General features: G+C 38.9%; 1 protein-coding gene across 2 annotated transcripts; it reads left to right on the plus strand.

The window, feature by feature from the left end:
- The first annotated feature begins 13024 nt into the window (after positions 1-13024).
- On the plus strand, positions 13025-25393 carry RAB23 (RAB23, member RAS oncogene family). 2 transcript variants are annotated; one of them, XM_083857736.1, is made up of 7 exons: positions 13025-13137; positions 15283-15484; positions 16298-16383; positions 21430-21586; positions 23028-23110; positions 24244-24336; positions 25170-25393. In XM_083857736.1, exons 2-7 carry the CDS (start codon positions 15330-15332, stop codon positions 25307-25309), a joined length of 714 nt encoding a protein of 237 aa, XP_083713862.1. In that variant the 5' UTR covers positions 13025-13137; positions 15283-15329; the 3' UTR covers positions 25310-25393. The 2 variants fall into 2 exon arrangements, with proteins under 2 accessions (XP_083713862.1, XP_083713863.1); XM_083857737.1 differs by having other exon boundaries at positions 13028-13141.
- Positions 25394-27860: the final 2467 nt, after the last annotated feature.

Here is a 27860-nt window from a genome sequence, read left to right on the forward strand (position 1 = left end):
AAACCAGCCAATTCCTACCACTACATTTGCTTATACTGCAGCTATTTGACCCTTGGCATTTTCAGCAGTTTCACCATAGGTCACCAGTTGCAATGTGTGTGTACAGTTTTCAGAGTAGATAGCCCACAGCCATGTCTTTTTTGTTTTTACAAGCATTTTTGTTCAGTTACACTGACAAAGCAGTCAGCAGGATAATATTTCATGAGGTCATCTTTTGCATTTTTTTTTTTTTGCATTAGGAATGAGAATTTCTGTGGAGGTGTGTTGGTAACTTCCCACGTTTATTATTAAAGTTCATGCAGTTTATTATTGTTAAGATTAATATTTCATATGAATGGTTTATCCCTGTTCACCCCTTTTCTTCTCCCATATTGGTATTTTCCTGTACTTGTTTACCAGTTATTCGTTAACTGTCAATCATTGTGTTATATAACCTTAAGTTATGTCCATCATCTGCAGGCCTCTCCTCCCTCTAGAAAGTTCGGTGAGTGGCTTGCAGTGATTGGATGATTTTAATGTATTCCCCCTCCTCGTTCTATGTTATTGGGTAATAAGTTAACAGACACTAATGGAGCCACACCCTTGTTGTACCTGATTGGTCCTTTCTTTACCCATCCCCTGTTACCACCCCTGAGATAAAAGGCCTGTGCAAGAGCTAGTCGGGGTCTCTTTGGAGCCTCGACCAGTTGGAATAAATCTCCTCTGTGTCGTACTCTGAAGAGTCCCATCCTTTATTCGCCTGCGTCTTAGTGGTGACTCCACTCACCGAGCTAAAAGACCCCCGTGTTGCGGTGGAGGCAGGGCTGTCCTGTGCCGGAGCACTTGGGCGACAGCCACCCCTCAAGGGAGGGAAGCCGGGAGCGACCGCAAATTTCCACAACAGAGTAGTGTTGATAATTACATTCACTCAGCCAATTTAACCACCAAAAGGCTAAGTCTAATTTAAGCTAATTTACTTGGCTGCCTCATTGTTTGCTGCAGAGAGAGTATGGTCTCAGAGAGCAAAAGATCTCCAGTATATTTTTGATACTTACACTATTCCAAGATTAATCACTCTTTAGGAGTCCTTCCTCTTTCTGCTGAGTACAGAGACAGTCAAAATGACAGATTTAAAATGGATGCCCACCCGTCCTTTTATGCAATGTATATATGAAGTTCTTTGCAGATGGACTGCAAAGAAATGGCATTACATAGACACAGCTTGAAATCACAGTTAGCTGATGGGAATGAGTAGTTAAGGTGACTTAAAGAATCGCTATCAAAGATACTAGCAAAATCATGTGTAATATAACTTTGCAAAAGCATTACTTCAAACTTGGGGGCAAGTTTCACTCTATTACTTACTACACAGATGAAGTACACAAAGGAAAATTGTATTAGGATCAGTTTGCATGGAAATCAGGATCACAAAAGGGCATGGGGGTGAGGGAGATCCTCCCACTGAGACACAAGGCTCAGAGTTGACCCCTTACTTTCTAAACTCCTGATAGAGCCTGGATGTGGTTGAGTCCAAACTCCACCTCAGGCTTGGTCAACAGCTTATTATTAAGGGTTTAACAACCCTTAATAGTTGACTAACTTAACAATGAATTAATGATACAATAGGATTTACAATAATCACAGAAGTAGCTTAACTACAAATCAGAGATGGCAATATTCATACCACACCTGCTATAAGGTATTTACATCAATTCACACACAATTATGTACAAAGGTATCTGTTAAAAATTCTTCTCAAGTTTGGTGAAATACTTCAAATAATAAAAAGAATTGAGATGGTTATTACTAGTCCAGGCTCCATCACTAGCTTTCAGCAATGATCCTCTAATTATCTTGAGCTTGAGAGTTGGCAAGCTCTGAGAAGCATCTCCTTCAGAGGGAGATGTTGCAGCCCAGGAAACTCAAGGAGCCTCACTCAGGACTACAGTTTATAGGGTGACCAAAGGTCTGCCTGTAATCATCTGTCAATCTCCATCCTGGATGCAAACTATCCAAGATGGTAATTACTGAACTTTCCTCAGTAACAATAATATTGTTCCACTTAGGCTATGATTCAGACAAAATAATGTTCCAAGGCTATCTGTTAAAAACCAGAAGTTTCTAAGGCAACAGACATCCTGGGAACAGACAGTGTTTCTGATAGGCTCAAGGAGAGCTTAACTGCTCAAAAGTCATTAATCAAGACGGAGGCCTAACAAAAATTCCTAAGGTGGCAGAGCAGCCTGGGGAGGAGGAGGGATGCACCACCACAGCTGAGACATATTATTTCAGATAGAGGAAGAAAACTTGAAATTTTCTACTCCAAATCAAAGCCCAGGTCTCTGTCTTTTGTATTGATAGGTTTAAAGTTAAATGTGGTAAGCACAATGAGCCTTTAGCATGGCTCTTCAGGCCAAGGTATTTCAGTTTCTTTTGCAAAGGGGAGGGGTTGGAGTGTGGAATTTCAGTAGGAGCCATCATCACCAAAAGCCCAGACCACAAGTGAGGGAGGCTGTAAATGTGGTTTTGCAACTGGTCATCACATTTAAGAGGGATACACGAAAACTGGAGAGTGTAACAACAAGTACAATCAAAGGTCCAAAATCAAAAATATATAATAAAGTGGGGCTGTTTATCTTAGTAAAGGGAAGACTGGTAGGGGAGAGTGGTGCCTGAGGATTTTCAATAACCATCATGAAGGAAAAGCAATGATAACTGCAAGGAAAATTCCAGGGTAAACATCAGGAAAAACCTTCTCAGGGTTAAGAATTTTCTGGAAGAAATTGCCAAGTTTTCATTACTGGAGCTTATTAAAATGAAGACAAATGTCTATCAGGAATGACTTAGGCATAGATGCTCTGTTCTAGGAAGACAGACTTTGTCTGCCTTTGTCTGTGATATTTCATTATCTAAATTGTTTCTTATTTATAAGAAATTTAATTTATTTCAATGTTTCCTATTGCAGGAACCTCATGAAGTTCAAAAAAGAGAATTGCAAAGTCCTCTACCAGGGGAAGAACAACCCCAGGCACCAGACCCTTATGATTAGCTCCGTTGGTGAGAGCATGGTGCTAATAACACCAAGGTTGTGGGTTCACTACCTGTATGAGCCATTCCCTTATAAGGGATCCTTATAGGTCCTTTCCAACACAAATCATTCTGTGATTCTGTAAAAAGAAGCATCTGTACTTGCTGGAGCCACCCAGCTGGGAAGCACCTTTGGCTAAAATGACCTCAGTGTCCTGGTGGATGTGAGGTTCATCATGAGCCAACGAGTCCATGCCACAAAGATGACAACTGTTATCCTGAGCTAGGATGCAGGAATGCTGCTGTAGGTAGGGGCAGTAATCTTTACCCTCTGCTCAGCACTGATGGGGCCACACTTGGAGAAATATGTGTCAGTGCTGGGTCCCTGCTCAGCTTCCACTAGGAATCAATGAGTTTCATTAGCTTTTCTATGAAGAGGAAAGCTTGAAAAATAATCCTTAAGAAAATCAAGTCTCAGGACATTCTGGGAGTGAGAGTGTATGGAATGGAGAGGGGAACAAATACAAGCCTTTTATTTTATTGCTGGGCCCTATAGGACAGACACCTTTTGTAATGGTTGCTGTGTCAGAAGAAAGGGCTGAGTATGATAGGGTGGGTCTCAGAATAGAACTTGGGCTCAAAGAACAGGTTCTTTTCACTTTCTGACAGAAGACTCTGTGTTCCTGTGGACTTAGAAACAGTTAGGAAGTACATTGTATCCCCAAATGAACAGTACTGTTAAGAGGAATAGACTTGGAATTTGGATCTGATAATAGCCTCATGTACAAACCTTCACATTTTCAAAATAAAGAAATCTTATCTCTAATCTACCAAAATAACCATATGCTTGGCTAAATACAATTTATAACACAACTTATATCTGAGCAAGATTAATTTTTTCAGCCCAAACTATTTTTAGAAGTCTGTCATTGGTGGGTTTCCACATATTAGTTACTGCTACGTCTGAAGCCATGGTCTGCTTATTTAGCAGGAGTTCAGACATTCACAGTGCAGCTCAGAAGTGAAGTCTGAGCTGTATCAATTTCAACAGAGCCACTGGCAGGGAAAGTCAATCACTCTGCTGACAGGAGCTATAGACACCCCTCTTGTGCAAGGCAAGCTGCAGTGCTCTGCCTGGTTGCTGTGCCTTGCAGAGGACAGCTATGCAGTAATTTCCTCCTGTTTTCAGGGACATTTTAGCTGGCATCAATTTTATCAGTGTCTATTTTCCTTTGAAATTTCAAGTTATATAGCAGACCCCAACAAGCATTTTGGAAAATGCCTGGTGAGCTCTCCTGGGGTTTACAATAATGTGCTGTCCTGGTTTTGGCTGGGATAGATTTTTTCACAGTAGGTAATACAGGGTTGTGTTCTGGATTTCTGCTGAACACAGAGTTGATAACACAAGGATGTTTTTGCTGTTGCTGAGCAAGAAGAAGGAGGGGAAGAAGGAAGAAGGGGGCACATTCAGGGTTATGGCATCTGTCTTCCCAAGTCATATATGCTTTCCTGAGGATGGCTGAACATGGAAAGTGATCAATAAATTCCTTTTCTGTTTTGCTTTGCTTAGGTGTGTGGCTTTTGCCTTCCCGTTAAACTGTCTATCTCAATTAATGATGTTTTTCACTTTTACTCTTCTGATTCTCTCCTCCATCTCAGTGCTAGGGTGTGAGTAAGCAGCTGCATGGGGCTGAGTGTGCTGCAAGGTTTCTCTTGGGCCTCCATCTTTCATCTTTTTCTGTCCTAACTTATCTAAGATCAAGGTCACAAACAAACTTTAGTGTTAGCCTAATCTTATTTATTAAATTATCCAGAGCTACACTGAGAGCAACAGTCCCCAGTCCAGATGGGCAGCAGCTATCACAGTGTGATGGTTGAACCAGGCAAGCCCAAATGACAAGGAAAGATGTGTACCTAAAACATTTTCTCTTGTATGGGTCTATTTTCATGGCTTTAGGCACCAAACCTAATTCCTATTTTAAAGTGTCATGGTTTATGCAGGATTAAAAAAATCAACTGCCTTTAGAGGTCTTTCATATTAAGGTCAAATTTTTGAGCACTCCACCCTGGACCAGGGAAACCTTGGATTCCAGTCATATGGCAGCTGGACAGGGCCTGAACTCTCAGTACATCTAGCTCTCTTAACATGTTTATGAGGGTTTTTTTGAATATGCACTACCAAGAAGGGAGTAGACCAAAAAAGATAATGACACGTAATAGCATAGACCTTGTATTCTAATTACCTATCTGCATATATATTTTCTTTCACTTCTGAGGTGATATGTGTCCTTGGAGGACTGTAAATTTATTTCAAAAATGGGGCCTGTGATGCCAAACTCTACCCATCCACCCACCTCTATAGGATGTTGATGGTCCTCAACCCACCCTGCATAGCTATAACTTTGCCAGCTTCATGGTCAGCATAGCCAGGGCAAATTAGAAGCCAAGGGGCAGTGATGGGCATGGCACCTTATACAGAATATGGTGATACAGTCAGAAGGCAAAAGGCAATCAGGTGATAAAGAAACAGAAAATGTCCTAAAAACTTACATAGTGCAAGGGTGAAAAGGGTGAGGAGTTAAATTCTCACACCACAGTCCACTCTTGTCATCATGTTATATGAGCTGTCTGCCCCCAAGGACAGTAAAACAAGAACAGTGCACACCATGTGCCCCAGCAGTCATCATCTGGTGACCTTCCAACCTCACACAAAGCATGAGGCAGCATCTTGGCAGTTCTTAATGCTTACTTGCCCAGTGCTTTGAGTTATAATTTGGAAAACTGAAATCTAGTTCACATTCCTCTTGTGACTGATTTAACTTGTATCTTTTATTCCTCCTGTGCCTCCTCCTGGTATATTGGTAAAAACATGATTCAGATTACTTGGGCAAAGAGAAAGTTCAACCAAATGATGTCTTAATTAATTCTTTCCCACAGCAAATTATTTCCTTATGAAAATCTATTTATTATTAAACATATACATCTACTTCAATATACATAAATTTCCCTCCAAGTTCATCATGTTGTATAAAAACAAACACAAAAATTCCAAAGAAATCTACAGTTACTAGAAGGCAAATGTAAAAAACCATTATGGAGTAAGCAGCTACTGGGATGTACAAATCAACTTCTTTAATCAAATAACTCATAAGTGCTACTCTTTTAAGAAGTTATTTAAAACAAGCCTATTGAATTTTAAGGTATAGTACATCATATATTGATAACAATAGAAATGACTATGTAGGCATGGAAAGACTCATCACTACTCTCAGGACTGTATATTTATTACTCTAATACTAAATTATTAGTTTTCTATTAATATTTGACTTCTTCACAGGGAATATGAAAATTTTAGCCATTCTTGATTAAAATGCTAAGTAAAATCTCAGAAAACAAGTTGTGTTATTTTTATAGTACAATTAACAACTTTGCATACTTTTGCATTTTGTCATTTGTTACAGTCTGCACTTTTAATCCCAAATATGTTTACCTTTATTAATTGGAGGCTTAGTAAATACAAACCTCAGCTATCTGGCAAAGCATTTGACTAAACTCCATGCAGCCAAGGTGTGTTCTCTGGCTCTTCTCCCTCTACTCTGCTTCCCAAACAAATCCACACTTCAGTTTTCCAAGCAAAGTATCACCAAGTCCCCTCTGTGGCATTTTGAGTTCCAGCTCCAGTAGCTCCAACAAGACAACACAATCCAGTGAGGCCACTTCATGCTCACCCCACAGGAGAGGCTCAGAAGTAAGACTGTATGAGGTCTGCTTTGGTCAGGCCACACAGCCTGGGGGAAGAACTGTTTAATTGTGACGGAGAGTTGTTGCCCTCACAGGAATTAACACACTCCAGCTCCAGATCCCAGTGTTCTAATGAATAGTTTTAAAGGAATTTCAGAGAAAATTAGATCTTCACTAGAAAGTGCTGAGGCAGAGCCCAGAAAGGACTTTTATACTGGCAGCCACAAGTGAAAGAGGGAGGGAAGGAAAAGAAAAGAAAAGAAAGGAGGAAGGAAGGAGCGAAGGAACTGTAGCCTTATATAAAATATCAAGAATTTATTTTAACATTGTTTTTACTCAGTAAGGTAAAAACATTGGCACTTACTTGCCTGTACTTTAATCAAATACAAGGTTTTGTTTGCAGCAGATTTATTCACTTTAATTCTGTGAGGATGAAAGGAAAATTCTATAGATTTTGAAGCAAATTCATCTATTATCCTTGTGATGGTTTTCTTGACAATTAGGCCTGAGAGTTTTCTGATTGCTCTAATGCAAAATATCAGCTTCACTCTTAGAGAGCATCTTTTTCTGCCATCTTCATTTAAACTTAAACAGTTTTATTGATGTTTGTGTAAAGAGGTAAGTAAGAAAGGTTTCATTTTCATAGAACAGATTCTGTTAGCTTTTGTAAATATACTTACAAAAGTGTCTGGGATAAATGCCCATGATGTGGTGTTCCACATTTAAACTGCTTCCCATCAGCAAGTGTCTGCAAAGACAGCCATCAAGAATGCAAGACTTTTAAGGCGGAGAACTAATGCTTCCAAAAATAAGGATACAGAGATGTTGACCACTCAATACGGTAAATTTATACCTTCTATCTAACAGAGTATGTTTAAAATAAGGTTATATCAGTCCTACATAAGACATTAACTTACTTCAACAATAGTTTGGACATGACTCATTGTACACAAAACTTATTCTACTATTTTTACTAATGTGACAATTATGAATTACTCTAATGCCTGAAAAAATTCTCAAGTAATACAAATATGGCAACCAGGCAAATATATTACCTGCTTAGCTACAGGTATATGCATATGTTTTCTTTTTCTGATTCCTGCCACTGTAAGTTTCAACTGCTATTACACTGGTAAATGCATCTTACTGACTGTTAAGATTGGACCACAAAATAAAGTCACACAAGATATTTCTCAATTCATTTATTTCCTATAAAGCCTTCAATGACTCCAAAGAGGACTTGAAAAATGTGAGGGAAACTAAATGTTGAAGGGTAGTGTATCTATGAACAAAATAATCAAATTACTATCTTTGCAAACCCCATAATTGCCTCCGAGTCCAATCTCAACTATTGCTTTACTGTGTTCTGGTGATTCCACATCCTGAATGGCACTGGCTTAACATTAGGAAGATCTCACACTTCACAAGAACTTCATTAGAAGAATTTTCTTCTAATTTCACATAAGGATTAAAATACAGTTCTGCACAAAGTCTGAACAATGTTTACAGATGACACTTAACAGCAAGAAAAACTTCACAGCCTGAGTAACTTTGTTTTAATGAATTGTATGTATTTTCATAACAAGTTCTCAAGACTAAAGCACTGAAAGTGTTTGTCTTTTCCTCTGATATTCTTAGATCTCCTGTTGAACAGTAATGACTGCTGCTATTTCCTTCTCCCCCACCCCCCCAACTAGACACACAATTTTAAAGAAATAGTTAATTGGAATTTTTGATTTCATAAGATTGTCACTTTCCTTATTTCTATTTTATCTGCTTAAGACTTCTCAGAAATGCTGTAAAAAAATTTATTCACTAAATACACAGAAGTAAAAAACCACACTTCTATACCACTTTTAAGTCAACATATGAACACTGTGGCAATGGTGCCAAACACATGGCATCCTACCCAAAATCAGAACAAGAGATTAGCCCTAAAGGCCCTGATAATTCGTGTGTTTGCTGAGGATGCTGTGAAAAAGCAATCTTGGTGGAAAAATCCACCATTTGAGTGTGTCTTACTGTGATTGAAAACAATCACATGCAGGGAATGCTTGAGACAGGTTTTGAGTGTTACAAAATTAACAGAGGCCCTGGGGACCAATCAGAAGGTGACTGTTTATCTGTAATGAAATTTTAAAAAAGGGAGATTGTGTGGCAAAGGGATACACAAGGAGAGAAAGAAACACCACCTGCATGTGGTGGTGCATTTCCTCCTCCTACATTCCAGGCTGCACTGTGATTGGAGAAATTCTCAGGCCTTGGCCTTGAAAACAGCACCTGGGCTCAGCTCTTCCCCTGCTTATCAGAAACACTGCCTTACTCTCAGGAACTGCTGTTGTCTAATGAGCTCCTGTTTTCCTTTTGATCAGCCTTGGAAAAGATTTTTCTTGCCCAAATGGCATAACATTCCTTTTCTCACGCTTTAAAAGAAAGTGCCGACCCAAGCTGTGGCTGGATGAAACGTGGTTATGACTGAAGCCCACTCTCTTGCCACCCTGTAAACAGTGTCCAAAGTGAGACTCTTTGAGCTCTCCAGGTGCTGCAAGCAGCAATCTCCCTCTGGGGGAAATGCCTCTGAGAGCCAGCAAACCCTCAGGTTTGCTACACTTGGAGGATCACTGAACAATGATGTGTCCTGGGCCAATATGCTCACTCCTCAAGGCCCAATCCTTCTCCATCAAGAGATGCAGAGGCACCCAAAGTGAGTATTTAATTGATCTCCAAGGGGAATTTTTCACAGGTACCTAGCTTGCACTGACTCTTCCTGTCTGTGTGCATGCCCTTGTGCACATGCTATAGCAAATCTGAGAGAAATGGTGCTTCTTTAGATGTTTAAGTACCTTGGGTATCTAAGTAAGTTAAGCCCCTGAGGTTAAATTATAGTTATAAACTTACTTAAATGCTGCTAAGTGTTGTTCTTTTGCTAAGTTGTTAACCATAAGTGTTGTTCTGCTGAGTTGCTAAGTATAATTTTGAAGTTATAAGTTAGGTTAAATGCTGTTAAGTGTTATTCCTCTGTTAATTTGTTAAGGTTAAGTTATAAATTAAGTTACGTATAACTAAGTGGTTTTCCAATGTCAAATCCTTAGGCTTAAGGTGTAAGTTAAGTTAAAGTACTGTTAAGTTTGAGTGCTGTTAAATTTTAGGCTGTATTCATTTTTATCCTTGGCCTCACTGTGTTTCGTCACGCACCTAAACACAAAAAAGCATATGCAAACACACACACCCCACTAGGTAGTTCTTGGTTAATTTCTGTTTTGAATGCCTGGATTTTGTTTGGTTTTGCTGTTGCTTGTTTTCCCTTGTTGTGCCTTAACTATCCAGTAAGTAGGAGAGTGAATGTTACCAATGAATTTGTTGTGTTTTGTCACTTAATATTAAATATGACTTTTGCTCATACCCCTGGTCAAAGATTTCTTAAGGGATCTCACTCAATTATAACACTGCAGAGCTCAGCACTGTAACACTGCATCAGTGGGCTTCCCATTGCCAGTATATTTACTTTTTTACATTTAGATTTTTCTTTGCATTTGATCTTATCCCCAACACACACACACATTATATATATATAAAAGTGTGTGTGTGCATGTAAGTACATATACAGGTGAAATTTTCCAGGTTACTTGGATTCTTCAGTTCCACTGACTTCCAGGCAATCTGTAAGTCCACAGTATATCTAAAACTCATACAGCCTCTCTTATATTGTTCTAGGTGAACTCTGACATCTAAATGTAACACCATGAACTTGAAACTTAGTTCTATTGACTTCAGACTCTGGAAATTCAGATGTAATGTTCAACAATATTCCTTGAAAATAAAGTAAAAATAAGCCAATAGTTTGCTTGACCATAGCAAGTATTGTGTTCTCCACAGTACTTCAGAAGGGCCTATATATCCCAAAAAAAGTTAATATAGAAATTAATTATTAATAAGAAAAAAATTACTGTCTAAGCCTTCTTATCATCATTAAGACAGTTCTCATCAACTACCTTCACCAGCAATGGGACTCCCAAGGACTCTCTGTGAGAGAATATTTAACATTTCTATTGATTAATCAGACATATTTGATACTCATATAAAGCCTGCTGTTAACAGATGATTTTATTAAAGGTTGGAATACTTTCTTGTACAGTCCATTGATTTGCCTTGTTTGTCAAACAAAATAATTTCATTGTGGCTAACTGCACCATGGTACATCCGGGAAAAAAAAATACAGGCTACATCCTCATGTTAAAAATGCCTTGGAAGTAATCACAGGAGAATGTACAGAAAACTGCCTGAATAGACGACCTTGATAAAACACTCTGGCAAGAGGGATTAGCATGATCTTTTGAGAGTCTGTAAAGGAGAAAGCTGTTTCACCTCTGTATCTAATACTATAACACTGAGATTTGCTTGCTAATTTGGTGCCTCTGTTTACAACATCAAAATACTTCAGTGTTCAAAACTGTGTCACAGAAAGGGATCTAGAAGCTGAAAATTTAATGTTGTGGTAGGTGTTTTACAGGGTTTGGCATATTAACTTCGTTGAAGAGAAATTTCACAGATGATGTGCATACTGCTACCTGCAAATGGAAAAGATATACAAGAAGAGGTGCCAATCACTCTCTGTGAAAAGATGTAGTAAGATCCAGTGACTGGAATGTTAATTTAGACAAATTTAAAAGAGGTAAAAAGTTTTAGTTGCAAAACAAGTCACATCTGATCTCATCACAAGTCATCAAATAATATACAAGCTAAAGCCTTGACATTCATGAATGTATCAATTCTTTCATTCTTCTTTTTCTTTTGTGGGACATAGTAAGAATAGTTTCCTGGATTGCTCTCAATACACCCATAAGACATGCTGGAATGGTTTAGCCTCACTGAATTGTTGGGGTTTTACAAAGAAGTACCTGACCATTGCCAACATGACAGGCAGGTCATAGTACATGTTCTGGCCTTACACTTCTCAAAAGCATTACCCAATATATAGAATTTCAACAACAAAAAAATAAAAATGAAAATTACTTTGAGCCATTGCTAATCTAATTAGGAAACTTAAGACAGGCTATGTTTTTCCCAACCTTGTACAGCTGGGGCCACAGGCTCCCTTTTCCAGTCAACAGAGGGAATGGAAGGAGCAGTCCACCTGGGATACCTGACACCCATCTGAAGGTGAACCATATCACACAAGCGTTTACCATGGAGGCGTTAGGTGAGATGAATCCCAGCCACACCCCCAACGTCTCCCATGATGAAAACAGGGAAGTATTATAAGGCACACATCCAATGTATTACTTTGGTATTAGGTAGGTAACAAATTTCTCTTAATGTGAGGGCTCTCCAATTCAATCTTTGAACAGAGAAGCCCTGGCATCAGTCAGATTTTGAGACTATGAGCCAGTGTCAGCATTAACAAAATGAACATATATATATTTCAAAACAAAAACCATGCATATTATTATTCCTTTGTGATGTAACTGTGCAACGTTCTACTCAAAAAAGTATTTATTTAGGGACAGGCATAACTAATTGACTCCAGAACAAAGCTGTTGCCTTGGGAAGCACAGGACAGGCACAGAGAGCTCTCTGTTGTGGAAGGCAGATTTCATCAACCAACACCTGTAATATCTGAGTGTTACCTGGCCATCTTTGAGTGCAGGAGGGCGGGGGGCACTAAGAGCAGCCGCCCCAGCCAGAGATGTGCCCTGCAGTATGGAGAGGGGAAAAGGGGATTTAAGGCAGCAGACATCATCTGGCAGTTTAACTGAGAAAACCAAACAACCAAAAAAACAAAATAAGGGGTTAATAAAGGTTGAATCTTCAGATTTTACGACTACGGCATCTATAGTTATGCCCAAATGTATCCTGTTCATTGTATAGTCTGGCAGAGCACGCACCAGGGTGATGGGCACATCTTGGCTACAAAAAGGTGCTACACAGAGGGAGGCAGCTGCCTTCCATGGCAGCCTAAGGAAAGCCCTTGGCTGATCACACGGTTTTGTTTTCCATGAAGGATGAGGTGAGGAATGCCGACGTAGAGGGAATGGACCAGAGATGAAGTCACCCCGTGGGCAAAGAAAGATGAGGCTTTTCCGGATCTTTCCTCAGGAACGCAGACGAAACCCCTCAAAAGCAACTCCTCCGTGTCCTGAGGCCCGGCTGGGGCGCACAGTGCCCCCATCCCTCCCGCCCCGGAGCGGCTCTGGGATCCGCCCGGCGCGGGGTCCGGCGGGGGCGGGGCGGGGCCCTCCCGAGCGGCGCCCCCGGGGCTGACGGCGCTTCCGGCCGGGGAGCGGGATGTGCGTCCGGGTTGGGCCGGCCCCGCCAGCGCTTTCCTCTCGCCTTCCCTCCGTCTGCTCTCCCCTGCGCCCCTCCAGCGCCGTGCCCGCTCTCTCCGTGAGGGTTGGTGAGCGGGGCCGCGGGCGGGAGCGGGGCCGGGGCTCTCCGGGCTGCGGGAGGGGCCGCGGTGGCCGCACCCCCGCCCTCGGTGCGGTCCTGGGCAGGGCAGGGCCGGGAGGGGTCGGTAGGATGGATCCCTGCGCAGAGACCCGCGGGTGGCGGCCTCTGTCCTCGCCCAAAAGGGCCATCCGGCTTCCCGGTGCTGACGGGGCTGGCCGAGCCTGGGGCGCCGGGGGTGGGCTGATGAAGGAACATCATCCGTCCGGGCGGGCCGAGCGGAGGGTCGGGGGGCCGCGCTCTGCCGGCCCGGGTGTCACTGTGGTGATGGGCACAGCCTTCAGAGAGGGAGTGTTTTCTCCTCCCTTCCAAAGGAGGGTGATCTGATTATTAGGAGGAAATTTGCACTCTGCAGCTGCAAAATGTTACTGTGATGAGATCCCGGCACAGCGAAAGGTGGGGGAAACTTAGATTTTATCAGGTGGGCAGTGATAAAGTTGTAGCAAATCCGATGGTGGTCAAGAGTGACTTCAGAGCCTTGAAATGACTGGTTAATGGACCAGGAACACAAGCAGTGTTCTCTTCTGGCCTTCTAGTCACAGGGAATGAAATAAGTAGAAAGGGGAAGAGCCTGGTGTTACAGGCAGAATCTGGTTTTTTGGTGGTGGGTCAGTCTCCGCAACAACCATGCCTGCCGGCAATAGATGGGGTGCAGCTCTTTCGAAGGAGGAAACTACTTTTACAAGAGTTAGTAGGACTCACTGAAGGAGTTTTAGACAAGATGTGAAGGGGAAAAGGGATAAAACCAGGCTCCCTAGAGAAGAGTTTGGGGGAGGCATGCATTTGAGGGAGGGAGGTCCAGAGAGTGGTGGTGATTAGATTAAAATCCATCTGGCAGCTGAGTGCTAGTAGTGTTCCCCAGAGCTTAGTGTTTGTGCCAGTCCTGTTTAATAACTTTACCAATGATCTTGACAAAGCGATAGCGCCCTCAGTTTGGAGGTGACACCAAGTTGGCTGGGAATATTGGTCTGCTGAAAAGTAGGAAGGCCCTGCAGAGGCATCTGGACAGGTTGGGTTGATGGTCCAAGGCCAATTGTGTGAGATGAAACAAGACCAAGTGCCAGCTCCTACACTTGGGTGACAACAACCCCATGCAGAGCTACGGGCTGGGGACAGAGTTGCTGGAATGGGGCCCAGGGGGAAAGGACCTGAGAGTGCTGGTCAACAGCAGCTGGACATGAGCCAGCAGTAAGCCCAGGTGGCCAGGAAGGCCAGTGACATCCTGGCCTGTATCAGCAATAGTGTGGCCAACAGGAGCAGGGCAGGGATTGGCTCCTGTACTCAGCACTGAGGTGAGGCCACACCTCAAATCCTGTGTGCAGTTCTGGGCCCCTCATTGCAAGAAAGACATTGAGGGGCTGGAGCGAGTCTGGACAAGGGCAGTGAGGTGGAGGGTCTAGAACACAAGTCCTATGAAACATGGCTGAGGGAGCTGGGTCATTTAGCATGGAGAAAAGGAGGCTCAGGGGAAATGTTACTGCTTTCTGCAACTGCCTGAAAGGAGGTTGTAGCAAGGTGGGGGTTGGTCTCATCTGAAAGTAACAAGCGATAGGACAAGAGGAAATGGGCTCAAGGTTTCCCAGGGGAGTTTTAGGTTGGATATTAGAAAAAATTCTTCACTGAAAGGCATTGTAACAGGCTGCATGGGGCAGTGGGCCAGTATCACCATCCCTGGAGGTATTTAAAAGATGGAGGAGGTATTTAGAGACATGGTTTAACACTTGGCAGCATTGGGTTAATGATGGGACTTGCTGATCTTTGAGGTCTTTTCCAACATTAACGATTCTGTGATTTTGTAGTTCAGTGCCTCCATTTCTTCCTCACTAAGAAAAAAAGCCACTAAAACATCAGTGAAATATCTTTGCAATAAGCCAAATAAAATCTTCTCTGCTTCCAATTTTGACTAATTTTGAATTAGGTTTCAAACCAAAGCTAGTTAAATAACTTGCCTGAGATCACTTAAGCAATCTGTGACAGAGACAGAAATAAGTTGTACTATCTGTATGCACCCTAATCTGTGTGATAGTCTTGCCTCTTGCTTTCTATTCACAGCATTTTTATGACCATAATAGCTATTTACTTTGTTGACAGAATCAGTAGTTTCCTGAATAAACCAGAGAGTCACCTGAGACGCAAAGATGTTGGAAGAAGATATGGAGGTGGCCATCAAGGTGGTAGTAGTAGGAAATGGAGCTGTTGGGAAGTCCAGTATGATTCAGCGATATTGCAAGGGGATTTTTACAAAAGACTACAAGAAAACTATTGGTGTAGATTTCCTGGAAAGACAGATCCAGTATGTATTAAAGAGATGACATACTATTGATTTTTACCTCTCTCTCTATTTCTTTTTTCTGTTGTAATCCTGAAATTTACGAAGACTTGGAAAACAAGCCCTACTGTTTCTGAAACACACTAAAGGGAGTTGTTTTCTCTCTTGCACTGTGGGCTAAAGTTATATCCTTTATTCTCCATCCAAAATTTAAAATTATAAATAAAATCTGGAATCTCTGCTATACCAAGCTGTTTGACAAGTTTGCTTTGTATTCTACCACCTGTTGATTATTTTTAAATTTCTTTTTGTGATTTCTTGTGAAGAAGTGAAACTGCTTATGAGAAAATAATTACACAAATTTATTAGCCAATATAGAAAAAGTGACTGTGAAAAAAATAGTTAGAGTCTTTATGCAGTATAAGCAGATGATATCCAATTGTGTTTGGTAAAGTGGAAAATCTTATGATAATGAGAAGTGAGAAAATTCTATAAATTCAGCAAGCTGATTAAAAAGACAAAAAGCACAATTCTTCAGGCACCTCAGTTTTGTTCTGATGTCTGTCTTATTTTTCATTGTAGAGGGAAATGTAGAGGAAGAAGAGGAAAGGAAGAGGAGAATGTAATACAGATTGTCTGTAAAGAGCATATAATTGTAGTTGAGGGACTATTGCCATTGTATGTTATAAAGGTGTTAATAATGTTACATTATGTTTAAATCCAGTTAAATTTGATTTGGATTATTCTTATAGTGTAGAAACAGAAGTATTTCCTTGACAATTGTTTTGATTTGTTCCTGTTACTGTATTGATCACAAAACTGTCTTGTTTATTTCAGAGTTAATGGTGAAGATGTCAGGCTAATGTTATGGGACACTGCAGGTCAAGAGGAATTTGATGCAATAACTAAGGCCTACTATAGAGGTGAAAATACCATGTTTGTTGTTTGGTAGTTGTTGGGTTTTCTTGGTCTGCACGTCTCCAAAATATTTTTGTATCTTTGTCTTAAAAATTTCAGTTATTTTGTGTGTGTGAAGCATGTTTAGTTCAGCTTTTTCAATTCTTAAATATTTTTTCTCTTTGTGCAAGTTCCTTGTCTTAATTGTGTCTGCTTTGTGCAGTAGTGCCCTTAGAAAACATTGAATGAAATGAACCAAGTATCTGCAGGGAAAATGGATGGAATGTAGACATTCAGTCAATAAGATGCAAATGTTTATTTTCCCTCTAAAAGTATTTAATTGTTTCTATGAGACACACATTGGTAAATATTCCAAAAACTGTGGATGAGGCACATAGTAATTAATTCAAGGAGGGGGAAAATCCAGCAGTCATCCTAAAAGGACAGTTTATAGGGCATAGCAGTTCTTTTGCCAGTCAGTCTGCCTGGAATACATTAAAACAAGACCAGTAAGAAAAGTGTATTTACTTCATAAAATAAACTGTATTATTTGTATAAAGGCAGCTTATCTATTTAACCAGTTAGAAATTGCATACTTAAGCTTTCTTTGCTTATAATTTAACAATGGTTCTGTAAATATTTCTCTTTGGTTTTTTTAATGGGAGAGTTGAAAATGACTTAGCAAAAATTCTGTTGTCCCGTTCTTGCAAACTAATTACTTGAGGTGGGGGGGAAAATATACTGCTATGGTATAAATTTACCTCATTTAGAGATAAAATAATGGTTGTGCCAAGCTGTTTCAGGGTGCTATAGTCTTATGATCTTTTTATGTTTCATAATCAATTTGCTAATAGGTGGGGTCTTTTGGTAATACTTGTTGCCTGTGATTGATGATTACAATTTTCTCAGAAAAAGATCTTTTGTTATGTGGCTATAAGTAATTTATCGCTGACAAGTTGAGCATATGAATTTTAGATGGTAGTAGTTGATTCTCTTGAAGCTTCCTTTTTACTGTCCTGGCCCTTGGTCTTCTTGTCTGCTTTGCTCTCCCCGGTTGTTTAAAGCCAAAGACATTTTCTCCTAATTACTGGCACTGATAGGCTAAAATATAGAGTGTTGAGAACAACTCAGAAGTACACCTACTGGCCTCACTTAGCACAAGCAACCTGGTGGTTTAAAAAAAAAAAAATTGCATGAATATCTTGGTCATAACTCATGCCCTGCATAGTGCTGTTAGATCTCTGCCTCGGAGTTCTTTGTACAGAAGTTCTTTGCTGTGAAGTGGAGCACAGTCAGCCTGTACACATTGTAGCAGCATGATGGGTATATAATAAATAAAATAGTTCAAGGTGTCAGATTCAGGGACTGCTCTGCACTAGACTTTGACTCATGACGGACAAGGGAAATCAGAAGAGCCTGGAATACAATTTTGTTCTAGCCTCAGCAGTCACACTATTGTAGAAGCAAAAAGTGAAGCTTACTTTGGAAACGCCAGGATTTTATTGCTGATAAGGGGAGGACACCTCTAAGATAGGTAAGATAAATGCTGGCTGTTAATTTAAGGTTTGCTTCTACCACAGGTCATAGTCCCACTATTATTGCACTTATGTACTCCCTTGAGACACTGTGTATTATCAGTTCTTCATTGCTCACACATGAATACTTCAGAGCCTGTCTCTGAGTGTTTCCTGTCCAGGGACCAAATTCATTCAGCTTTGCAGAGAAAGAGAATTGGAGCTGACAGTGGATTTGTCGTGTGGTTTTCTATGTGCAGGCAAATGTATGCAGCCAGTGTAGTTGCATGCCCATGATCACACAGTGCATGGAGTCCAGCAGCCTAAATTCAGAGTTTAAGGAACCACTGTATGTATTTAATAATTTCTTTTTTTGTATTATACCATGCATCTTCTCACCAGTTTCTGTGTGACTGAAGTCAAATGTTTCTCAAGGCAGTATTTGATAATTTCTTCATGCGTGTATCCTCTCCCTTCTGCTACCACTGGTATCTCTTGAAGATCCTTGTTAGGTTTTTGATGGAAAACAGACATCTTGCTTGTTAGTGTGTCACTCAGTTGGTGATTAGTCAAATTGTCAGGATCTTCATTTTGTTGCAAAATAGTTCATTCTTCAAGCCTTCATAGGATTGCTTTAGTCTGCATTTGTTAATCCCTTTTGTCTGTAGCAAATATGATAATGGAAGGCCTGCAATACTGCCCTAGTACAGTTCTTTTAGATACTGTTAAGGAGACATTTAATCCTGCTGAGCCTATTAAAGACAGCCAGGATCCACAGAAGTTAGAACATCAGCAGTAAACAAGAATTTCTGGATGATAATACCGAATTTTGATCTCAGTGTGAGATTGAACAAGTCACCATCAGTTTTATAGCCTGGAATTTCTATCGGAGCCTGGAAAAGCTGAGGCAAAGTACTGAGTGAAATGAGTAGGGTCAGATATAAAAGCCCTGTGAGAGTCCCCTCATGGCAAGGAGTTTCCTTAGACTTTTTCTATTGCAAAGGCTTTGTACTATTATGAAAGGAAAAAAAGTGGTTGTGGAGTCTATGGGGATAGGACAGTCTGCTGAACTCAGCTTTGAGACCAGTTCAGCTGTTAAGCTCATGCTTTACTTGAATTAAGTAACACTAGTCTCTAAATTTTTTTCTGAATTGCTCTAGATATAAATATTATGTCAGTGATTCTGCAGGCAGTTGGAACATTTTAAAATATAGAGAAATTATCATTGCAGTAATTGCACACAATGTCATTTTCTTCAGTACTTTAAAGTAGCTCTATAGAACAGCTTATTACAAAAGAACTTTAATATAAAATATTCATTGAGAACATCCTGAGCTGTTATGCTCCTGTTTGACACTATCCTGAGCCTTTGCTGCTGGTGCCTGTTGTTGTACATAATCTGTTGTATGACAGAAGTGGCATATGATTCCATTAGCAGTGGATGACTGAGATAGTAATGTTACTGACTCCTGAATATTGTCAGTGCCTGCATTAAAAAGGTGGTTACATGGCTAAATTCTAGTGTTTGTCTTTTTATTTTCCTCTTTAGAACTCTTAGATGGATATTATAATTTCTTAAATTGTTTATGTTTTCAATAAAAATACAGAGTATTTAGCAGATTTCTTGAAGATGAAAAGAATTTGCATATTAAAATCTCTGCCCTGCAGTATCTTCTGTTGAACTCTGTTGCTGTACTAACTTCTGCACCATACTGATAGTTGATACTGTTTTGCATTCAACCTGAGAGGAAAACTACTTTTTTCTTCTCTTCTTAAATAAGCATCTTACACAGTTATTTGGTTAGTTAAGTCTGATACTTAAAATCCAGGGATCGAAAACTTCGGCAGATGTTTGGAAATGCACCATGACACGAGTGTATAGAATTTGTCATTGTTGATGACACTTTGTTTTATTGTTGTTTGGTGTAAAAATATTCAAGGTTCTCAAAAATATTTCAGTTTGATTCTTTATTAAAGCCTGTCATATAGTTCCCTTTTGAAACAAATTCTCTTTACCTACCATGTGCTGGAGCTTTTCCCTCTAAACTTATTGTTACCTGTGGTAGCACTCAAAAGGAATGGGAGAAGAGAAAGATGAAGTGCAGGTGTCATAGTCTGGAAACTTCACAAAGGATTTCTTGGTCTTAAAACTGAACAAAGTGATGTTTACAGGTGGTGGGAGTATTTTAAAAAATACTCTCATCTCCATTAAGCTACTTTGTGAGATAATGGGCAAACACAAACTAACCTGCTTTGGAAAGAATAATGGATTTTGCACCTATGTCACAGGAATTGCATCAGAATAACTGCATACTTTGGAGTACAGTGTGGACAGTAGGAAAAACAGTTTTACAACACAAGTAATAGGGCAAATTATGGAAGGCTGCATTGCTGCTTTTTTACTGGTAGAGCTTCAGTTCAAGTTTTTAGGGCAGTTCTTATTGTTTTGTACAAAACCATACCAGAAGAGTCTTGATATGCATGTGGAAGAATGTTAAAGAACATAGGAAATCTTTCTCAAGGTAGACTCTGCACTTGGCTTTTAAAAAGCTAAATAAAAGCAAACTTAGTAAGTAAGAGAACTTGTGTGCTTTGTGTCAGAGAGATACAAAGATAAACAGAATACAGGAACTGGGGATACTTGGTAAAACTCTGAGATAAAATTCATACTGATCAAAAATTTTTCATGCTATATGATATTAATTTGGGGTGTTCACCACAAAATTATACTAGAGTCTCAGAAACACTGGCTATCTATTCCTTTCATACTCTGTTACTAAATAATTAGTATATTGAAGGCATATAAATAATGAAGTGTGGAAAGAAAAGCAGTTTCTGAAGAATAACAAAGGGCTACTGGACAGTCAAAAGACCACACAGTAATATTTCAGCTGTGGAAGTACCGTCTCAGTATGCATGGAGTTTAACTGTTGTTTATTTACAAAGCCGTAACAAAAGCTTTTGTATAATTTATTGTAATGCTCTGATAGAATTTTTAGACTATCTGGTAGTATTAATTGGAAACACACTTATTTTCCCCAAAAAGCTACTGACAATTTACTTGAAATAATCACAACTTCATCTGAAAACTTTTTAAAGTTTTCTGCTTTTCAGAATCCAAATTACTGTACCACAAAGAATAATGTGAAATGTCCTTTAGAGATGCTGCACTCAGGGAAAAAAATTGCCTTCTGGCCTCCATTAATCTGTCTGTAAAACAGCAATAAACAAACCTTCCCTCCTTCCCTTTTTCTAGCCTTTCCAAATCTCCTCCTGTTCCTTTCCCCTGTATACAATCAATATGCTGGAATTAGCTTTAAAGGTAACAGACCCATGCTCATCATGAAGGTGGCTGTAATGATGGAAGTAATATGGCAATGAATTTTCATCTAGGGAATCTATGACCAGTGGTTTGACACAAGCTGGTGGTAAAAGTGCATGTTCATAGGAAAAACTTGAAAAATCCCTCATATTTAAAATACATTACAATTTATTTTTCTATTGTTTATTGGCTAATTTGTGTGGTTTTGTATTTGTAATTTATTTGTGTATTTCTAGGAGCCCAGGCTTGTGTTCTTGTGTTTTCTACAACTGACAGAGAGTCCTTCAAAGCAATCCCTACCTGGAAGGAAAAAGTTGTGACTGAAGTTGGAGACATTCCTACAGTTCTTGTGCAGAATAAGATTGATCTTCTTGATGACTCTTGCATAAAGAAGTAGGAGTTCTATTGTACTGCTTTTAAAGATCAATAGGTGCCCCCTGTATACACAAGTTTTAAGAAAAGAAGTCTGTGGGAGTTTCTGGTGAAGACTTAGAGTATCTTAGGTTGTCCCACCTGTGTCCTGCATCCAGATGTGCCCTAGGAGCACACGGGGCAGGTGTTGCTGCATGAGTGTAGATACTTGGGCAGATGTGCTGCAAAGCTCTAGGAGCTGTCTGTTTGTTTCATGCTGCATCCTGAAGCTAAAAGTAATAGAGGAATGGCATGAGAAGTTTGGTTCTGGCATAATATGAGTCACACTTTGTTTTTTTAACTCAGAAAATCAAAAACTATAAAATTTCTCTCCTGTTAAAATTCAGTTACTTTTAAACCATGCTGTACACCACTGAAGGCACATTGGCTGTTTGGCTAGTGAATGCTTGCTAATATTCTTTGCTTTCTTGAATTTGTTTTTTAATATTAATTTTTATTGCAACATTATAACTTTATAGAAATACATATGTGGTAATATTCTCAAACTGCATGATGCTGAATCTTCCTTGCTGTATTTTTCTTTACAGATTTTATTGTCAGTTCATTCTGCCCTTGTGTATGTGACCAACTTCATTCTTGTAATAAAATCAGCTTAACAAATGCTTTTATTTACCACAGCATTTCATGTAGAAAATAGTGCATGATCAAGTTGATCATTCTCCATTTCTTTAATTTCTATCATCTTCCTGAGAGATTTAAATTATTTCTTCTTTTTTGTTGTTTCCTGCACTGGCTTTCTTTGTTGTCTGTTTGCTATCATTGATGGCATAAATCAGCTTCTACTTCTTCTGCAAAGAATTCTGAGGATTTTTCAAAGGAAAAGCAAAATTGCATTTGAACTCCTCCTTTATTCATGGTATGTCACTTAGGTTTGGTTCTCAGAATACACTGTCTGCCTCAGTAACATAATCTTTCTGACTATGTGATTTTCCTTAGAGAAGTATTCATAAGTTTCTTTACCATAAGGTTTTTTTCACTTCACAGAAAAAAGTAATTCTTGATTTCATCTGTGTTCTCATCTGATTGCATAGCATACTGCTTCATTAAGATATACCTAAGGATTAATTTTTGTTGTTCAGAGTTTGCAGTTATAGTGCTGTTAATTATAGCCTCCTTCCTTTTGCTTTCATCAACACCCTTCTTCGAACCCTTGGGAAGTTTTATTTCCTGAAGTCAGTAAATCCTGGAAAGAATTCCTTTGAGTCATAAAGAACCTGCATGTAAAAAACCTTTTTATAGTGCAGATATTGTAAAGAAATTAAGCATTAGGTATTTTTGGGCTGTCTAGAATTTCTCAACCTACTTTGCCACGTTTAACTTACAACGAAGCATTTTGTTTATGAGAATAAACGCTAACAAATGACCCAAATAGGGATTTACAAAGCTGTCTTGTGTTGTGCAGCGACGAGGCGGAAGCGCTGGCGAAGAAGCTGAAAGTGAGGTTCTACCGAGCGTCGGTGAAGGAAGACCTGAACGTGAGCGAAGGTAGGAGGTGCTGTGGTCCTGCTGCCGCTCCGCTACACATCCTGGCCTCTTTATTGTCCACACCTTAAACACAGCTAGAATGACCTGATATCAGTGGGTTAGGCCATTTTTTTGTGCACATCTTACAACCGTAATATTTTACAATTGTGTTAAGGCTCCTCAGTCCTAATGACTGTCAGTAAACGCCAGCTTTTAAAACAAATACACATAGAAGTTCAATTATTGCAAACATACAAATTGTTGAACAGATTATTTTGTAATTGTTAATATTAATAAATGATAGAAACGATTATTTTGTACTTCAGTCATATTTAAATGAAGTACGTTAAAAGATTGCATCTCTTCCAGTGTTTTGTCTACTGGTGATATTTGATTTGTTCCTAAGTACCACCTTTAATGTACTTAATTTCATAAGAGTAGTCCTAAAATTTTGAGTCTGTCTTTTGTGGGCTGGGTTTGAATAATCATGAACTATACTCTCTAATGATATATTCTTGTTTAATTAGCCAAGATAATTAGTAAACTCCCTTTTTTTTCTCTATTAACATCATTCACCATGGAAAAAATCTGCAAGAGAAAATATAAACCACTTTTGTGTCATCTTTAAAGGAGTTGAATTACAAATGTAAATAATCATAATACATCTAGATTTTGAAAATTCTGCTTTAGTTTTAGATTGTTTCCGATTCCTAGGTCAGCTTTTTATACACCAATAGAAATGAGGGTAGCATTAGTTAATTAGAAAAAAAGTTGTTGCCAAGTTTTATTAATAGAATTACTTTACATGGCTACTATTTTTCTAAGGCTTCTTGCAAAATATATATATATTAAATTCCTACATAACTGTAAAAAGTTCCAAGTTGCATTAATTGAAATATTTGGCAATCTGTCTGTGCAAGTTTTTTTAATAAGAGTATTGAGATATTTCTGTGCCAGACTTCAGTACTGCAAACTGTAAGAGCTGGGCAGACCTGGATTCTGCCCAGGCACACAGACTTGCCCGGAATCACTCACCAGGTGCTAAACCTGGGGTGTGAAGTGCACTTTTGTCATCATGCAGAATTTTGATACAATGATATGATGATGATTTTTAAGCATTCTGTGATGTACCATTTTTCTTTTTAACTTTTCAGTTTTTAAGTATTTGGCTGATAAATACCTCCAAAAGCTCAAGCAACAAACAGCAGAAGATTCAGAACTAGTACACACAAGCAGTAACAAGATTGGTATGTATACAATAATTTAAAAAACCCTAGAAACAGTATTTTGTGCAATCAAAGCTTATGGTCTAATCTGTTTCCTTGTGGAATTAATACAAGGTGAATCAGGGTCTATCTTAGGATATCATCTCTTTCTGTAAAATAACTTTGTGACTCTTTAAAGTTACAAGATGGTCAAACTGATGTACAAATGTTTCTAGCTAATGCTTGGCAAGTGCCCTTTTACTAAATTTATTTAAACAAGATCATGCAAGGATTTGAGAAGGATGCTTGTTGGGTTATTTAATGTAATTAGCATTACATAACATTGCTCATCTCTGTGTGGACTTACAAGACTCATGGGGAAAGAATCTGGCATGTAATCAGAAGGTAAGTTGCCTTCTACAAGAAAACACTGAACTTCTGTAGTTCTTCTTTAAAGAATTTCCGAGTCAGGTAATTTATTTTCCTTAAAGTACTCCCTTTTTATTCAGGCCTTTTACGTACCTTTATATCAACAAAGTTCCTGAATTTTAAGTCATCATGTTTTTCTTACATTATGTTACTCAGCTAACCACAACTTTGTGTAGCTAGTAACATACACATGCATACACAGATGAGTGCATATGATGCCCTTTAATTACACAGATGCATACCAGCTTTAAATACTGCCTGGCTAGTAATTGCAACCACCTCTACTTCCAATTTAGCTGCAAAATTGACCCAAAATAGATTTAAAAACTAGTGTATACATTTGAGGTGCTCTGCTGTGCCTTAGCAGGTGTTGTGTCTGAAGTGTTTGTGTATTATGCTGCAAGCAGTAAACAAATATAAATACTTCTCTTGTCTGAATTCTGTAGGTGTTTTTAATACAGCTGGTGGAAGTCACTCCAACCAAAATTCTAGCACTCTTAATGGTGGAGACGTCATCAACCTTAAACCCAACAAACAGAGGACCAAGAAAAACAGAAGTCCTTTTAGCAACTGCAGTATACCTTAGACCACTTTTGGAAGAAATTAGGCAACTCAGAGAATTGGATGAAGTTGTGCAATTGAATACAGAATAAAGCCAGCTGTAGAGGTATTTTTACCGGTGCTTTAGCAAATCTTGTGCCTCCTTGACAGAGGGTGGATTGATTTAGATGAACTGGCTGGTCCCATGGATTTGTTGTGTGGCCTGAGACGCCTGGTGGCGACACACAGAACCGTGGCTGCCTCGTGCACTTTGTACAGATTAGGTGAGCTTTTCCTTTTTCAAGGAATTACTTACAGAGCTATGAACTAGGTATTGCTGAATTGCAAAGCACATTTAATGTAAGGATAATCCTTAGACGTATAGGTACGGTCTGTAACTCTGTGGCCCAAGGTAATGTAGCAACCTTGCAATTAAATTTCAAAGAAAATATTAGAATTGGTTAGTCAGAACACTACCAAGATAAATGGAGAGCAAAAAAACACTACTTCATTTTATGCCTGACCATATTAATATGGATTCTGGCAGTCCTGTGGGTGCAAGATCCATTATATATATGTGTGCTAAGGTATATATGGAAACATTTGAGATGAATATCTAGGCTTGGTTCCAATGTCTGCGTTACTTGGAGATCAGGTAATGATCATCAAATAGAATCTTCCGACTGTCCTTTAAAAATGTTGCATTTCAGATGAGGCTTTCCAAGCTGCCAACTGTGTATGTTTAACCTGCTATACTTTGGGCCTAAAAGCTTAGATTTTAAAATGTATGGTGCCAAAAATGCTCCTTTTTACCTAATGCTATGCTACAGATGTTTTGTAAGTTTGTTTTTCTCAGTCCTAACAGGTTGAACAAGTAACACTAATAGCTATTCAGAAGGAACACATAATCATATTCTTGTTCAAATTTGATTGTTGTATCCTGTGTTGTCATACGAAAAAGGAATTTTCAAAGTGGTGTTACACAGTATTTATCTTATGTGAAATTTTTTCATAGATACCATAAACTAAGTTACAGGGATCCAAAAAATTGCAGCTGATTATATTAGGGAGACATTCTTGAATGTTGTCTCAGCGTTAAAGTTAAGGAAATCTAATTCTGCAAGATGAGAGATATGGCAAAAAAATTTCAAAGTGCTTTGGTAATTTTACAGAACTGATTTAGATGTTTAGGAGCCCAAATCTAACTTCAAGGTTATTTGGGCTAAGGCTCCTAAATCACTAAGGTGCTTTTAAAAATGCTAAGCAAGATATCTTTTATTTAGAAAAAAATGAACACTTTATAATCCTCTTCAAGAGCATGCATGCCTTTTAAAAACTATTCATTTTGTTTACATGTTTTTGTATGATATGATATAATTTTAACTTTTTAAGATTTCTACAAGTCTGCCAGTGACAAATGCAAAATATGCTGCTTAAAAAAATCAGAGTTTTAATAGTTTTATGAATGGTGTATAAGAATGAAAATTGAGTGATCCTGTATATTTTTGAAGGAAGGACTTTTCACTATGTGAATTCATGTAGGAAGCTTGTTTGACTTTGTTTCTAAGTCAATGAGTATGAAAACTTATTCCCACTGTATGCAGGGAGAGAAGTGAGTGGCAAGTTAAGCACAAACACTAAAGATCTCTGAACTTTGTATTTTATGTTTACTGTATTAGACTTTCTACTGAGTACCATAGTTTCTTTGACAAGCTATTAGAGATCTCCTCTTGCTGGGAAGAAGGAGGACACTCCATCTGCTATTGCAGCAAAACCATGTGTTCTTCACCGTAATGTTTCCTGTATTTTCTCTTGGATAAAGGCCTCTATTTTTTAACAAGAGCATTTAATCACTGTATGTATAAATGGAGTCAAGTCCTATCTGTCTTAGCACTTTAATAAGTAAGGTACTTGGGATAAAATGACTGAACATCATGAGGCCACCTCACAACTTAGGGTAGAGTGTATGCATGAAGAATTTTGACAATTGTTTTTAGTATGGAAGCTTTTGCATTTCATTGTCTGCCTGCAAATTTCATGGGGTTTTATTCATTTTTCATGAAAAACAAACAAAACCATGGTGTCTGAAACATCTTTTTTGCCTTGTTTGACTTCGTACAGCATACTGAAAAGTAACTCTTTATTATGTATGACAATTTGTACTATTTTATGTTACACTGTAACACACTGTACAATTAATATAGGCCATTTGTATTTAAAGTATGTCACTATAAGCTACTGTTTTTAATGACTCAGCAGAAATTTTCATAGTTGGAGACTTGACAGACTTGATAAATTTAAGGTATGTTGAAATGTAGTGCATATACTTTAATGTAGAAATACTTATTTGCAGCATTGGGTGACAGTGAGTTTTCATTTTACTCTCATCCTAAATTTAAAGTGGATCTTTCGTTGTTGAGACCTTGCAGTGCTTTTCTCCAATATGACTGAGATGGAAACTGCCCAAATTAGCATCTTTCTGGGAAGTGCCCTGCATGTACTCTGCTTGAGCATTTTGATTTCTTTTATTCTACTGGGGCTAGTGTGTAGATGTAAACGAGATGACTTGCATATTGCAGGAGCCCTTAGGTATCCAC

The sequence above is a fragment of the Zosterops lateralis genome (genome assembly GCF_965231275.1).
Source record: "Zosterops lateralis genome assembly, chromosome: 3".
Lineage (NCBI taxonomy): Eukaryota > Metazoa > Chordata > Aves > Passeriformes > Zosteropidae > Zosterops > Zosterops lateralis.

Bases quoted from the DNA above. Each gene is read 5' to 3' on its own strand.
- RAB23 (XM_083857736.1), top strand. From the start codon at position 15,330: ATGTTGGAAGAAGATATGGAGGTGGCCATCAAGGTGGTAGTAGTAGGA. The intron at 15,485-16,297 runs GTATGTATTAAA...TGTTTATTTCAG, and splicing joins TTCCTGGAAAGACAGATCCA to AGTTAATGGTGAAGATGTCA. The intron at 21,587-23,027 runs GTAGGAGTTCTA...TGTGTTGTGCAG, and splicing joins GATGACTCTTGCATAAAGAA to CGACGAGGCGGAAGCGCTGG.